The sequence below is a fragment of the Metopolophium dirhodum genome, chromosome 4 (genome assembly GCF_019925205.1).
Source record: "Metopolophium dirhodum isolate CAU chromosome 4, ASM1992520v1, whole genome shotgun sequence".
Classification (NCBI taxonomy): Eukaryota; Metazoa; Arthropoda; class Insecta; order Hemiptera; family Aphididae; genus Metopolophium; species Metopolophium dirhodum.
Genome location: NC_083563.1, coordinates 35,486,591 through 35,504,543, shown reverse-complemented (window position 1 = coordinate 35,504,543; position 17,953 = coordinate 35,486,591). Strand labels below are relative to the sequence as shown.

General features: G+C 38.2%; 1 protein-coding gene across 6 annotated transcripts in view; it reads left to right on the top strand.

Annotated features, from left to right (window-relative positions):
- Positions 1-17,953, top strand: part of LOC132943808 (facilitated trehalose transporter Tret1-like) — a 59,425-nt gene that overhangs the window by 35,916 nt on the left and 5,556 nt on the right. Inside the window, exons 1-2 of one of the 6 annotated variants that reach the window (XM_061012923.1) lie at positions 5,978-6,385; positions 10,269-11,049. The exons of the other annotated variants lie outside the window; for them this stretch is intronic. Coding sequence (XP_060868906.1) covers positions 10,963-11,049 — 87 coding nt within the window. The 5' untranslated portion in view covers positions 5,978-6,385; positions 10,269-10,962. Of the gene's footprint in view, positions 1-5,977; positions 6,386-10,268; positions 11,050-17,953 lie in introns of those variants that run through there. 6 annotated transcript variants of the gene reach the window in all.

Genomic DNA, 17,953 nt, shown 5'->3' with positions numbered 1-17,953 from the left:
TAACATGATATTCAATATCATTGTAGAAATACTTTTTTTTTAGGTCTTATATTGATCATGGCTGAAACTACGTGACAGTACGAAACATATTTATGTATTGTTACTCTTATGACGTATCTAGTGAATTTAATAGAGGAAAGACAAAACTGAGTGCAATAATATCGTAAACAATTGTTCAACATTTAATCGTTTAACTATTCTTGCATTATAAAATTAACGGACCCATATTTTTTTTTTTGATTTATCACTATGGTCGTTCATAACTCATCTACAGTCACCTCCCTGACATAAATTACAAATCATATGCATAATATTTACCCTTTACGTAGATACCTCGCGTTTCACGAATCGCGATTGGGTCGATATTCATTTAGTTTATTCCGATAAATGGTTTCTATATAATATTATTATAATACAAATATTCAATTAATATGTATTCGAATCGTACACGTTTGTTCGAAATAAAATATATGCAGTGGGGTCATTTAAAAAATGCGTTTGCGAATTCCTTTTATAATTATATCATTTACCTATTAACTGGTACAACAATGTTGAATGGGAATTTCGGTTTACCGTGTACAATATAATATAATGGTGATCAACAATCGCGTCTACATGCCACAATAAGACATAATATTTTTTAAATTTTTTGTTAATATTATTATTGTACTTGTTGTGATAAACACTAGCACGATGTCCCTTTGAGATCGTAATGATATTTAAACGCAAACGCGTAATATGACAATGTATTTACGAATATTGTGTTGATACCGCGTTAACGCACGGTATAATATCATATACGTATTGAGCAATTTCGCTCGCCGGTGTTAATTTTTTTTTACACTCCCTCCTAAAAAATGTGAATATTTGACAATAACAATTAATTTGATATAATAATATGTTGATACATCGAAAGGGAATAACAAATCTAACAAAGAATAATAATCTTTATTGTTGATTACATTTTAATAAGCAATGTAGCAGCAATCTGCAGTTGTACATCATGACTAGAAAACGTTTCAAAATAAATAAATCAACGCTCGGTGTGTATTAGGTATGGTAAAAATTGATTTCTTATGATTGGAAAATTAGCTTGGATCGTGATGGAGATTATATTATATAATAATTATTAATGTATCATGTAAAATGTATTTTACAGTTGTACAATAATAATTGTAAACGCGTGAATACGTCAATATGATATGAGTGCCGAAATAGAGCCCTCCCCCGCCAATCAACAAGTACGTCTCCGCGTGTGTACCTACGCAGTTTTCTCGCGGCACCTTTGCAACTCGAATTAATTTAAGATTCGGACAGTATAATAATAATTTCTCTGGCGTAGGTTTTGGAGTCGAACAAAACTACGTAGACAAACGCTTTAATTATTGACGCCGACGATCCACTCGTTATCGTGGCAGTCTGTTTCGTGTCGAAAACCCGCACGTATTATTATCGGCTCGTGTTATTCCTCGAATTGTGTCACGTTTCGTTCGACGGTGTCTGCACGGACTCGAAACCGGCATATTCGCACTACTTTTGACCAAAACAACCGTGCTTGAAAAGCGATATATGTTTTGTGTGTCGCCAGTACGATAAAAAAAAAAAAAACATGACATTCAGAAAATATTTTTTACAGATTCTGCAGGACTACAGAGCGAGAAGTGTTAATATGTCAATGAAATATTATGTGAGGCGGTCCGTTTTGTGGACGCCGATAAATTCGACGATTATCTTAATGATAATACGAGAATATATTGATTATATAGAACTATATTATGGACAGCAGCGGATTGAACAACTTAATTAATAACGTCCTGAACAACGCCACTCCGGGGCAAAGACAAAATAATAATCGCATCTGTCCAATAACCTCTGTCCGTACATAAAAATATTTCATTAACTTTTGTCGATTTATACTTTAATGTTCACAGTTAACTAAATTTAAAATAATATTTTGTTTTAAATAACACTACGACGTGTCATTGTTCATCTTTGCTCCAGTAAAATTTTAAATAAACTGTATTTTTTATAGATTAAATAAATGTGCTGGGTGTGGAATGTAATAAACTAAAGGATTCTGGATTAAGTTGCAGAATAAAAGTGGCCCATGCAGGCAAGTTATTCGAACTGATTTTACTTGAAAGTGTTCGTGGTTTAATAATCGATTTTGACATAAATTACAGCGATTTATAATATTGATGCAGCATGCAACGAGACTCGTAAATCGTAATTATCTTCTCTTTTTTGAAATTTTTATGGTCCAATCTCATAGAGATTTACAGAGTTGGTGTACGGTCTATGTAGGCAGAGATTGGCAAGTTAGGTACACGTTTAGTTGTGACTGGTTACAACTAATAACTTAGGTTACATAATAATTTATGTTTATTTCTTCGAGAAAATAATGACACTGCCAAATATTGGTTTGTATGAAGGGTGCATAAGAAAAATATAAATTTATAAACTATGGTGACTAAAATGTATTAAAAGTATAGACATTAAAATGTTTTAAAACACAGGTTACAAAATATTACAAAATATAATAGCTATGGTGTGTATAATATTACATAAACAGAGAATATACAAACATCAAATGTCAAACTATAATATATTAGGTTGACACGAAATATGGATAACACACTTAAACGGTTACCTACACACAAACAGTACCTACACCTATACAACAATATTACAAATTCCTTTATATTATAAAATAAAATAATACATTTACCATTATAACACTTACTTATCTTTGTAAGCTTGTAATATGACTAATATTAGTGAAAACTGCAAAGAAAGAAAAATAAGTACCTAATCAGTGTATGAAATGACGAATAATTGATAATTCTATTCAAAGTTTAAATAAATAGACAGTAGTTATACCGACAGATTTAAAAAAAAAAATCAAATTTCAATTTTTAAAAAATAATATTGATATTACCTAATTATCATATATTTAAACTTAATTTTAGATACATGTACCTTCATTTAAAGTTTCAATACAAATTATTACCAGTTACAAGTAACTGATTACTACCCAACGTTGAACGCAGGGGTATGATTTTCTCACTTTTGGTTAAAGTTTATAATTCAATATCCATTATTAATATTTAAGACTATTTAATGACACAAAAACTACATGAAATATCTTCAAATCGTTTTTTGTTTTACAATATAATTATTTATACTTTTTCAGTCAATTGTCCGTTCAACGTCTATGTCGACTTAAAAATGTATTTCAATCCAGAATTCGATCATTTTTAAGGACTCTAAATAATAAGATCGTTTGTAGAAAAATTAAACATTGCGATCCTCGATGTATCGTACATCCCGAACTAATCTATAATAACGATTTTTATTCGAATCGAATATCTTAGATCATCTTATACTATATAGACTTCAATCAACAACATAATATTTTCTTGACTCGTCACTAGACTTCTACTAGAAATTGTTATTCGAACTACATAACAGCCAAACTCAGGAGAATCGGAGAACGTGCAAATATAACTTGATAGTAGGTTTGTAACATCATCATTAAATCTGTACTTTCTCGCATCACGTTGCCGCTGTGTTCTTGATCTTATCGTGCAGTTTTCTAATTCATAACAAAGTAATAATAATTACTGTTTATCGCGTGCATATCATTATAACTTCGCTCCATGAATATGTATTTTCCGTTTCTACCAAATGTCATTGTCACACAAAAAACGGTCACAATAACGAGCAATATAATACTATTATCTTTGTGATTTCCATAACGCTGGTGTGATAATTATTTTCGTAATAAATTACCGGGTCAAGTAATTAAATGTATTTGGTTTTTTTTTTCCCCCCCGTTCCAACCACTCGCGCACTAATGTAACCAGTCCTGTGTTGTGTCATCGTCGACATATTATTTTCAATTTTGGCGTTGTTTGGTCCGACCGCGCTTTGTTAACACGGCATTTACCACATCACGCGCCGTTTCGACACCAGCATAGGCAAACAATATTACACCGGCGCACGTGGTCGAGTGTACGGCGCGGCGGTACCGATCGATCGCATCGGACTATGGTTTAATATAATATTGTGTTTCGTCCGAGGAATCTAACTGCGATTTTCGCACGTTTGGTATGATCCGTTCGCCCCCCCCCCCTAAATACCAATTCATCAAACGTGTTTCGTTCACGATGCTCGGACGGTGGACATATTTTATAGAATATTCGAAATTTCCAAGACGCATTTTTCAACTCTATCCAACAACAATGGTTACGAGTTAAGCCCGTCGAATAATATTGATCCATGTTTTTTTTTAAATAAATAAATAAATAATTATAAGAACGAACCAATAAAAACCTTCGGTGGTTTGGTAAAGTTTCTTTAAGTGAATTTTTAAATTCATCATAAAGACCCATTTCTCCACAAACAAATCATGTTTCAAATATTTCCGGGGGTCTATTCCAGTGGTACATGTTGTATAATATTTGTCTCCCGAAGAAAGGAGAACATTGATAATTTTATTTTATTTTTTTGGATAGAAATAATACTCCATAAATTTCAGATAAAGAAAGAAACATTAGATAGATAATACTATTTATTGTACTTTACTTCTGACTGGGTAGGTTATGTACAATGTTAATTTATAGGAAATGTATAGTTTTAGTGTTATACGCTTCTACTCAAATATTTTGGCACTTTAGCCCCCCCCCCCCCTTACACACACACACACACACACACACACACACACACACACACACACACACACACACACACACACACACACACACACACACACACACACAAATATGCCTCTGGTTTTACTGTTATACGTTATTTATGTGAATTGTATATGCGCAATATTGGCGTAAAACGAATACTATCTATAACCGGTTGAGTAGTGGGACGATAATGTTAAATTTAATATTATTAGTGACCGTCGGGGAATTTGCTTAAAACTGTGTGTCACATGAAAACCTCGAGTGCGTTTTTTGCGCACGTACCGGTGGTGGCCTCGGCCCGTTTACGTTTCTCGTTTAATTAAATAAAGTACAATAATTCCAAAAGATATATTTTTAGACCACCTTAATGAAATGTCTTCTTCGCCATGGCCATACGGATGTCTGAAAAATGTTTTATTCAATTGCGCTGTATTATACGACGGACTGATGATACTCTAGAGTCTAGAGATACCGTTCACTGAAATAGTTATCGTCTTCTCATCGATTTTGATGTAGCGATATCCCGCACTGACTTGTAAATCCTATTTATGGCCGTGTGCTGACTGAGGGCCTCCTAATCGGATTTCCGTTGACGACGTTCGACTAATACGTACGGACGCCTGCAATACGATACGACTCGAGTGTAATTTATATTCGTCGACGTAGCTGACAAGGGTATACTTTTTTTTTTTTTTTTCAAAAATAAGAAACGCCCAATACCCCGGTTTCGGTTATAACGCTGTACGCGTTTTGGAGTGCTCAACTGCAGCGTTCGCATAAAGATCTCTAGGAACAACCGCCGCGCCGACCTAGAAAAACCCACCCCCAACGACGCCGAATCGTATCTACATAATAATAATAATAATATATTATATTGTGACCGAACTCGATCGAGATCGGGCCCCCGCCGCGAATCGATCGTAAAACACACCCGACCAAAGCGTATAACATTACGCGTATAATGTACGCCGCATCAGGGCCGCTCGATCTTTCGGCAATGCTGACTCGACAACTGCTGCACATATATATATATTTGTAGTTTTTAAAAACACAAGTCGTCTGTTGTGCGGTGCGCGCGCGCTCTTGTAGTGGGCGGAGGAGAACAATCGTCGGGTGAAGATTGCCACGAGCGGCGGCGGGCGAGGACGACGAAGTCGGACAAAAGAATGGCGCGGGAACAACTCGGGGTGGAAATTATATTTGCGGGGGGGGGGGCGGCGAAAGGGGTGAAATAACCTCCGGAGAAGGACGGGGTTGTTTCATATGGGGGTGGTGGGGGGGGTCGCGTGGAAGTAGCCGTCGGGGAAGGCGCGGCGGTTACTCGGTCGTCCGCGCACGCGTCCGCGAAATCAACCCTGCAAACCGCGCCGACGACCCTCCGTCAGTGCATCTCACGGGACTCGTGGAGAGTACACGCGATATCGCTGCTCCGGTCAGTTCACGGGACACGCCGCCGCGGCACGTGCAGAAGTCTGAAAACCCGTTGTCGGCTCCGCGTCCGCAGTGCGTTTAACAATGTCATTGGATCCATCGTAGTAGTCATGATCGTAGTTGTATGATAACCGTCGGCCTACGAACGGACATTGGCGGGCGGTGTTTCGGGAAAAAAAAAAAAATAAAAAACCGATTTCACTTTTTGTCCGGCGCGACAAATCTAAATCACATCTAAATTATGACGACTCCGACAAGTAAGAAATACATATTATATTATTATCTGTCAATAGGTGGATAATATAAAATATTATACTTGCACTCGAGAGCTCGGGACGACTTATGGGTGTATTCGTTTCGATAACGGTCGCGTCGGCCTCATATGTGTATATATAACATGTGTGTTACTGCAGGGCGTACGCTCGTTAAATAGCATCTAATCGTCGTAGGAAATCGAGAGGATTTATCCTCGTGAAACGCTTTTAGGCCTACCGTAAACATTCCGATCGGTCGAGTGCGTGCGGCTTATTGTCGCTTTGTTGCGCATTACGGGCTCGGCGCTGTTTTCCAGTCGGAACCGATGCACGGCATTTCGGCGGTATTGCCACAGCCGTTATCGGACGCGTCAGAAATGGTTATAATACTGTTATCCCGATATTGAAAAAAACAAAAAAAAAAATCAAGTGTATTCGAATCAGGTCAAGGATCGCGCCGGAGACACTTACTAATCGTATTTTACGAGCACGTATATAATATTATGCTTTCGGCTGCGAGGGAATCGAAAGTGTGTACATAGCATGGGCTTTTCGAGGGCGACATTTTATTTCGCCGAGTTCGGGTACGTTCGGTAATCGTCGCCAGCTAAGTCATACGTACTTATTGACCAAAAGCAAGCAACACTTTTTGTTTTTTTTTTACTATTATTTGACTATGTATTCGCGCGTACAGTGTTTCAAAACCCGATTTTTAAACATTATTATCTGAAGATTTCGAGTGCAATATCTTAGGCTTTGGATTTCTTCAACGGCCGTGAATTTTAATACTATATTTTTCAACCTACATAGTATGCAAAGTCGCTCTAATCCGGACACGAGATTTTGACGTGACACGCATTAATATTATATTATAGTTGTAGGTTATTTGGAGAATATATTTTTTATCTTTAAAATACTATTGCAGAAAACAAAATTAATTACGAAGCATTAAATTTATTAAATCCTAATTTTTATTTCCGCCCGTCTATACACGTATTATAATGTATAGTTTTTGCAATTGTAACTAGGAGGTACACATCTATGAATTCCTAAGCGAATTCTAGTATTTAAATTTCATCAACGTTTCGAATTCGCCATACCTACTTGCTTAAAACGCGTCTCGAGTTTTTTTCATTATACGAATCGAGTTGCCTTGACCACAAACGTACCCTGATCACGTCCCGATGATCGGAACAATTAACATTTTTATAGCTTCCTAGTTGGCCCACTGTATAATATTTGCCAAAGTCTCATTGCTCGCATAATGATGGTTCGTTATAATATATCGGCGGTTCGGAGAATAAACCTTCGGACACACTCATCCTGAATGTGAATCATTCGGGACAGTCCTGACCACCGAGGCCGCCGTTTGTTCACATTTACGCGGTGACTTTGGGTTCGGGACTTGTGCCATTGACATGTCACCGAGAGCTTCGCACCAATGCCATACATTTTGCTCATAACGTTAATTTTTTGATATTCCAGAACTATATAATATTGTTATGCGTAAACGGTGCATTGGAATCCTCGAAAACTTGAATACAGACGTTTTCTAATGTTTTAAACTACAAAATATGCTCCGCACAATGCTCGTGTACCGAAGCTGTGGCGTGTAATGTGTATCAAAACTCGCGGGGACGTCATCCGGATTGCCAAAAGTCATCATATCGATCATAAATTTTGTACACGGTTTGCGCGTATATTGTGTCTTTTCGTATTGTCACCGTACATTCCGGTGGGATCCTGACGAAAGGCGTCGAGTTTCGATCGTTATAATACGCCCTTCTTCCGGAAGTGTAAATTATTTATAAAGCAATGGCATAACCAATAATAAACGTCTTTATAATGGACACCGGCGTCGAACAATCGGCGTAAACGACACGCTGTACCGCTGCGGCCGCCGAGCAACAATAACCATAAATGTTTGAAAATATAACCCAATAGATGTTAACGACACGGCATAATAATTATGCGCCGGGCTCGTAAACAAATAATAAATACACAAGGAGGCTGTATGCATCGTATTGTCGCCTTGAAATTTGCTTTGACTAGGTATATTTTAATACTATGAATAGACAGTAATTTAGTGTCGCTAATGTCCTTACTGTGTGTTCTAAAGGGTGTAACTCGTGGGCGATGACGATTCTCGACCGGACGTATTAGGTAGGCAGGTAGGTAGGTGCACATAGTAGTGGAATAAAAGCCGACGAATTCGCGGCGCGAACGACTGAATGAAAATATTTTGATCGATATATACCACCGCTCTCCTCCCTCCCCGCTCTCGCCGGACCAAATTTTGCGCAATAATAATATGTTTTGCGAATGAGCCCGCGACACGGAGTCCACGATACTACTATTATTTCGGTTCTCTTTTATTCGATTTTCCACGTTTTGCTGCGTGCAAAAATTATATTACATTTTTTTGTCCACGTCCACTGATTAAATATTATATTATAATAATAGAATAGTATAATAATATATAATATTATATTTTATAAACTAAAAGTACGAAACAATGGAATTTCCCCCCCCCCCTCCCCCCAATCTAACTATTTACGCGGGCCTCGAAACTCTTACGAACATGATAATTAATTAACTTATATGCCGTGGACGCAAAAGGCGTGTAACAGTGCAACACCCCCGGGACGTGAATACCGCTAGTGTACCTGCGGGTCTGGTATTAAAATCCGCCTATTTTACTTATATACCTATGTCCTGTATATACGTATTAAACCATACCTATTTATTATTTACACGTGCATAATATACAAAATTAAACATGGTTCGGACTGTACAACGTATACGATGTTAGGATTTTCTCGCGTTCCTCGCGCGGCCGCATAATGTGTAATTAAATCCGAGAGACGAAATTATAATATTTTATCGTAAATCGTGTATGTATAGTATTCCAATGCGTTTTACGACCGTTAACGATTTGTTTTAAACGGTTCTTCAATATAATATATTATTATTATAATATAATCGACGCTGTCTTTATAACCACTGTTCGACGTAAGTAGGTTCATTTTTGTTAATTTCGTTTTCCAAACCAAACTACGCGTATATGCGTACTTTTGCTTTGTTCAAAACAAACTGGTTCGTCGTTTCGTGTCGTCGGTGAACACTGTTTTACATAATGCGCCGCGTGTTTCGGATAATATCCTCAATTTCCTAATTAAAAAATATTGTAATTTAGTGCCTGCGTATGCAAATTTAAGACCGACGACGCGTTGAAACAAATGGGATAAGTAGTTGGGGCGGTATATTTCTAATCGATAATCGTCCGATATATTTCACAAATCACAATACACAGTAAGTTGTGAATTGTGATGCAATTTGCCGTCCGCACCGGATTGAAAAAAAACTAATAATTGTACCTTATAATTTTTTATGACGTCAATGTTTCCGAGAACGATATTTTAAAACAAAACCGTCCTTATTACATGTACATAATATTAATATAAAGGACGGTTATAGGTTAGCTTATTCCGAGTGAAGAGAACAATCTTTCGATTTTTTTTTTTTATGTGAATAACACAAATTACATTTCGTACTATAATATATATTTATAGGAGGTTAACACTAAAAGGATAAGAAGTTAAGAAATTCAATTTTTCTCTCGTCCAAATCGATTACGTTTTCGGTACCGGAGTGTTAACACGACGAGGTGCTTCTACTGCAGTAACTAAACCAATATAAACAAAGCGATTTAAAAAAGTTTGCACGGCGTTGATGTCGTGTTAAGTACGACTTTATACTTGACCATAAGTCATAGTGTATTAACATAGTTTACCAACAACCCTACGTCCCGAGCTCATAAAATTTGTCAAATCGCTAATCACACACTGTCAGCGCGAATATATAATAATAATAACAACAACAACAGGTACAGGCGATTTCGGCCGCTGCTATAGGGGAATATAATAGCTGCTATAATATACCGGAAGCGGCCCTACGGTCTTCGGCGTCGGCGGCGGCAGTGGTTTTTTCGGTTTGTAAACCGGGAAGGAGGATAGAGAAAAGGTCGCATCCGACACATCACCACTACGGCGAGCGAACGGCGGCGGTGGTGTTGGCGGTGATGGTGGCGGTGCTCCTCGGCCCGCGGCCGCGGTGGTGGCGGCGATCTGGAGGTCACATCGTGAAGGCGTTAGAGGCTTCAGCGGCGGCGGAAGAGTCCGCGGCGTCGAAGGCAGCGGCGGCGGAGGAGTCCGCGGCGGCGAAGAAGTCCGCGGCGGCGAAGACGGCCGCTGCGGCGGCGGTCGCTGCTTGCGGTGGCGGTGGCGGTGGCGGACGTTGACGGCACCGCGGCCCGCCGCGCCATTTCCACTACAACTAGTACGGCTGCACGCACGCCACTCCGAACACAAGCGCTTCAGAATCGGAGGCGACGGCAACTCACACGCTCGCACGCTGTCGTCAGCTTTGACTCGACCGTTACCTGTTACACCGCCGCCGACACCGCTTCACCAGCACCGTCTTCGTCGTCTTCTTCGTCGCTTCTCAACAACAACGACCGTCGCCGCTACCGCGCGCCAGACGCCTGCAACACACCACCGACCCCGAGACGCGCCGAAACCATGGTTTTGCTCAGGACCGACACCCATCGGCACATACGGGTGGTCAGACAGGAAAACCAGGCCAAGTCGAAATTAAACGCTTCGCAGGTATACCTATATATCGCGCCACCGCTTAATGATATTAATAATGATAATAATAATAATCATCTCGATTAACAGTCCGATGGTGGGATATAGTTTATTGCCTTTTTATCGGTTTTTTTGCTTACCCTGAGTGCTGTGCGATAGGTATCGGATATCACGTATTCTCGTACATATTGCAGCATCATCCGCGACTAATCGTAATTAACTTAATAAATATTATGATACAAGTGTTTGGCGATATAATCCAAACTTTGAGATGTGATCATCGATAAATAAAGAAAAAAACTGTTTACACAACATTGGTTATATAGGTATTATTTTGTACTACGACATTTTTAAAAAATTCTCTACTTTTTGAGTATAGGTAACATATTTTAAAGTATACCTACTGAATGTACTATATAAAAACCGATTATTCCAGATATATGATATTTTGTAATAGGTAGATATTTTAAGTATTATACTATTGTCAGCTTCGTGGTTCCATATTCTATCTTTATCATTTGGGGTGCAAATCGCTTTTAATATAATTCTGATTTGGCCTTCGATAGACGATTTTTTAACTCGAGATATTATTATTATTTTGTTCCAACGATAAAAACATTAGGGGTAGTCTCTCGAGTTATGAAAAAAGTAAAAACAATACAATTTATATTTGCTCCTTGGCATTACCATATAATGTACTATTATATCGCCTATTTTTATTCTCAATAGTGTGAATACAGTTGTATCGCTTTAATAACAGTATACCAAACAGGCGTTTTTCACCATATTTTTCGTCACTTATTTTATCTGAGTGGGTAGCAGATCTCGCCTAACGGATCCGTTGTTAGCGATCTCGCAAAGTTCAAAAACTGTTAAAAAAAATTCACCCCAACGCTCAACAATAATTACCGTCTGTGCCAGTTTGGTGTGACGACGAATGCCACAGACGCACACAGATAATGGTATTTTTAAAAACACCAGACGTCGGTACACGAGGTTTTTGTTTGGATTATAAATCAAAACAACACATCGCCGTGTTTATGCTATTTGGACCGATCTCGGTGTATTTTGCTGGCAAGTCAGTCTCGAGTAAGGAAATGAGTAAAATAAATTTTTAAATAAATCCGAAACGCGTAGGAACGTATCCAGCCCCGCTATACTCTCGGTAAGGTTTTTTTACAGTATAGCATTTCACGGTGCCCGAATAGTATGGGTTTTTTCTAAAACTCACTAAACCGACCGGTAGGTAGATGTAAGTCGAACTTTATCGCTCGCATAGTGCTTGCCCTGCAGTGCCAACCCATATGGTGGCATATTGTTTTTCCTCTGTGCAATCGAATGATTCCTTCGAATTCGTGGCGACCCGTTTATTATGTAGGTACATAGTAGAATATAAATGTGTTTGTGTGCCGACAACATCAATAAAATATGTAACATAATTTCATACCTATAGTGCGCTTATTGTCATATCCGTTCACAGTTTTTAGAGACCCGATTCGTTTAACTATTGTACGCTCGTTGTTACCCAGCACCGTTTATCTTTTATAATCATTATTATACACGAGGTAAACACCGTGCAGCGTAGCTGGTACACACATAGGTGTACATTTGGAGCAGTAATTATTATTAATACGATTATTAGTATTAACAGCGTTTTCCGTTTCCACGCGTTTAACCTGCCTGTATACACATAGTATAATAATAATAATACGATACCCATCATTCGTTTTGATCGAAAACCGACGCCGTCTCTGCCGCTGAGAGTAAAGAAAAAAAAAACGTCTAAATACATGTAACCTATATAATGTGTGTGTGTGTGTGTGTGTGTGTGTTTAATAGACGTTCGTACATATTTAACTTTGCGTAAGACATCAATAACGGTTTTGAAAACAATATATAATATAATCGCCGGCTGGACCTAAAACCTGTGCGCGTGTAATGTGGAAAACAACAAGTCGTACATATTATACGCGTGTTGTACATGACCGCAGAACAGGCTGCGGAGAATATTTCGCGATTTTACTGGTGCGATAGTGATAATAATATGATTACTGGCTGTAGGCGATATTATTATTATTATTATTATCATCATCACCACTATTATAACGTATTATACGACGACGTAGGTACGCGTGGCTATGAAATTCGAGTTCGGTTGCCGGCTAGCTGCAGATTAAACGCGTACCCGGTTTTGCGAACGAATTTCACCGCCTCCGAATGTTATTCGATTTTATATACATTGTACCTATGCAATTATTATTATTTATTATGGTCGGAACTGTAATGGCTGTTATGGCTTAATGGCATTATGCAGACTACCTATATAATAATAATTGTGGTCTATATACGAGTGTACCGTAACACCGTTGTTCCTACAGCTATAAAAATGTAACAGACAAATAATATTGTCGCTAATTATTATGGGTTTAGCGTTTAATTGGATAAACAATTCTTTTTCCAACACTAAAAAAAAAAAATCACCGTTCGTAGTCGGGATAAGGAGTGCATATTATAGTCTATTGGTGTATCGATAACGATTATAGACAAAAACATTATTAATGACATAGGAAATAGGAAGAAGGCTATTTGGTCGTAAAAGTCTAAAGCAATATGCCTAATATTTCTGATGATTCGAAACATATAACCGCGTATTTCTATTTTTTACGAATGTTGTATAATACTTGTATTCGGTCGTATTTTAGAGTACAAAAAATATATATTATATTCCATGGGCGGAACACTAGAACGTATATACTCTGAACTTTATATTATCATACTTTATATAAAATGTTTGGATAGGCCGCAGTTACCGCGTATACTAAACGACAGCAACCACAGCAAATATAATAATATATAAAATTATATGTATCGGAAATTTTTAAGCTATCGCAAATCTGCAGCCGCGCCGCGGGTCCTCGTAACGAACTATACGATTTTCTCCGCACTAGTTCGCGTACTCCCCATACATACACATAAATTTATATAAATGGCGTGTATAATAATATAGCCGATGTGTGCGCTATATTAAATGTGTATATATATATTATATTGTATTCATACCTCTGTCCTCGCTACGCGTTCGTGCCACGTTTTCAGCGCTGCGAGGGGGATCGTGTAAAATATATTATATTATACACGCGACTCGTAATGCTCTTACCCGCAGCAGCGCGAGCGAATAACGGCGGTGGGTCGGCTCCGGCGGAGGGTGAGCTAGTACCTTTTTTGCGCGATGCCGGTACACCCTGCGGCGTGCCCGAAACGTATCCCGCGGTCGCGTGGAAATGGCAGATCAACTGCGGTAGGTACCGCGACAACGACGGGTAGTTACCGAGGAAAGTTGCCGTTTTCTCATATACCTACATCATAATGTATTGTATCGACAACGTATCCGTCACGAGACTTATACACTTACGATTGGCTTCAGAGACGCCTGTACGATATCCTATCCCCTCGCATGTATTATAGAGGGGAAAATAGTGCTCGACCACGGTTGCTATAGCGTGCGGTTTTCATAGTTTGTCAATAGATCGTACTTAGTGAATATATGTTTCAAAATACGATGAACGATAGGAATCGAAAACATTATATATCGAGGTACCTAATATCATAATTCCTAATCATAAACCGTCCGCCCCAGATGACTATAGTGTACAGTGAGGTACGGTTTACCACGATATTTTTGAACTTAATGTTTCCAAAGCCTGTCGTCCGTCTTTAAATAATATGATTCATTCGGTTTTTTGTTTATCACGTACCGACATTTAAAATGTCTGGCGCGTCGCGTGAAAAAAGAAAGACAAAGCCGAATCTAAGCACTTTGTTATGTTTGGTTTATTTTTAACGAGTCGAATTTAACCGCGACGAGCTGGACTCGAAAACAAGTACCTAGTTAGAATATAGTGTTGGTGGATCACGATGCGCGACGTGATGACAAATATAAACTCGCAATATATTATGGGAATAATTTAAAATTTATAACCACGCGAATAAGTATATAGGTATTGTTTTCAACGATTCAAATCGATCATTTAAAACCTAACCCAACACCAACACCTTTTCCCACTCCCAAATCGCTGCCCCGTAATGCTGCGCTTCTCTCGGTCAAAGTTTTTTTTTTGGGATATTTAGTCCGTTAGTCGCTATAGACGACAACTGCAGCATACAGCATACAGCAGCGGCGATTCGACCGATTTAATTATTCTATTGTGACTGCGTCGCGCGAGTTCAAACCTTTATTTCAGCTAACTTACGAGCTTATAATATAAAATATGTATCCGTATAATTATGTACGCACGTTACGTTTGCTTAGTGCTAATATTTTTCACCCGTCGTTATTCTCTGCGATCGCAATCAGCATCGTTCTGGTAAGAAAAAAAAAACGAGCTCTCGACGCCCTCGATTTATATAACATAAACGATACGATGTACGAGAAACACTATTACCTGACCAATATAATATTAAAAACAATCGTCTAACGAATGTCTCTAAAGTCTCTCGGTTATTGTAACTCGTCGCATGCCGCAATCGCATTATTATACGCGGACACGACCGAGCGTGGGCGGAGTAAGTTTGTTTTCGCGTGTCCTACACCTTTGTAAATACGTTAATGCATAATACGTACGACGGTCTTCGGTGGTTTTCTTACGTCTGTTTCATTATACTATCGTAAATTCTACGTCTGTTATTTAATTATTACAATAATAGACGCCCCCCAAGTCCAAGACGACGTATTAGTTCGTCATCCGGCTCCTTTCATCGCCGCCGTTGACCATCACAATAACGATTCAATGCCAACGGAAACACGTATATGTACTATTATGAATTATGATATATATATAAAACACCTGGAGCTTTTGTACAATGCGCATTTGGACCGTGTTCGTAGCGGCCCGCGATCCGAATGAGCATTTTTGTTTTCGTTCTTTTTATATTTTTTTTTTTTTTTTGTCTCGTTATTATATATTATTTGGTCGTCGCCATCGCACGCGTCGAGGTCGATAAATCCTCTCGGTGTGTATGCGATATCGATCGAATTGTTAATTATTATTAATTAATTAACGCGTTCGTCATTATTACCCAACGACCGATATATATATATATTATATTATATGCACGCGCACGACCGAGTACATCGTCATGATCTATCTAATAAAAGTCGCTTTGCCGTCGTCGAGGCCTTCGGAGGAGACGTGTCGAAGGGCGGTTTAGGAATCACAGTTGAATACAATTGGTTTCAATAACGTCCTATATAGAATAATATATATTATATGCTTAAATTAAATGTACATATACTCTTTCGCCAAAAGTGTATACGTTTTGAATGTCAAATACAATAATAAGCGCACCTTCAGGTACGGCGTAGTATATTATATTATAAAGTATATAGGTGGATGTTAACAATGCGAAAACAAACTTTGATGAAAGGGAAAATTTAATTAACTTAGGTCGACACGCACATGCCACATATTAATATCATTGATTTGTTACGTGTGTATTACGTACGAGACTCTAAATGACTCTATCGTATCAATTTCATACGTTGAAATCAATATAGTATTATATTTTTAGGAGCTAATATATTGTATGATCCTTCTGGTCATCCTTCCGCGTAAACATTCAACAAAAACAAATATCATCGGCGGTTTAGTGTTAAAATCACCATCTGGGTCTTTCAGCAAAGCACTTCGTAAATATATTGTACATGACCGGTGCGTGTTTTTCTAAATCCTCAGTTCGTTTCATTTTCGCGTAGATAGAAAATAAATATATGCCGGTGAAGGTAAAGAGGCGAACGGTTTTGACCGTTGAAAAACAATAATATTGATTTAACATTAAATGGGTTTGGTTTTCGATTTTCGAATAAACATAAATATACTTGTAATACTAATACAGTCCTGGCGTACATGTGTATTTTGGTTCCCAAATATTAGTGTTTTAATTTAAAAATAACACGACTGCATATAATCATGGCTCATCTGAAAAGGATAATCTCTACGTAAACTGACGGACATAACAATAATAATATTATATCATAAGCTCGTACGACGGAAAAAATAAAAACGATCGTTTGGACGGTGTATACTATACAGGAGACGAGTAAAAATCGTTATTATGACGGTCGAAGATCATAAATGTTTTTATGTCGACAAAGAATTTAATATGCCGTGAACCGTATAGAGTAACAAAAGTATTATAATATAATATCGCACGCGTTTCGAATAACCTGCATTGTATTATTTTATTTTTACGAATCAATTAAAACATTTTAGGAGGACATATTATTTCATATATTTTTCCAACCATCTAGATTATTCTGTATGTATGGGTAGTAAATTCTGCACGCGTAAAACTGAAAAGAATAATTCGTGTTATGACTCGAAGCCAATACCGAGGCCAGTATAATATATGACTTTAATAATACTATTATAACGACTGGTTTTATTCGACACCTATTGTCGGGAGTCTCCCGAGCACACTCGATCACCGATCTGCCGTGATCACGAGTTTAGAGGGCTGACGAGCGTGGAACTTCTGCTCTGTAGTTGTACACTTGTACGATCATCGCAGTAATAACTGCAAGGCCGACTATCGTAAACTCCATAGTGTTTCGGGTTTCCGGCACCCGGACCGGTCGGACCATTATTGTGGACGACGCATACTTTAATGTCATACAGTGTTTTCCGCTCTTCAAATCAAAGTCCGATTGTTTCGCGTGGGCTAGTGAAAGATGCGAGGTTATATAGGCATAACAACAACAATAATACTTGAGTCCTAATAACCCGAGAGATTGAGAACATCGACCGAGACCTCGAAATATCAGCAAAGTCAGACCCGTCGTTGCTCACGAACACCCAACTGATTCGCCATTAAAACGCCGCGATTTCGACCGTTCTATATGTACCTATATACCTATAGTACCTAC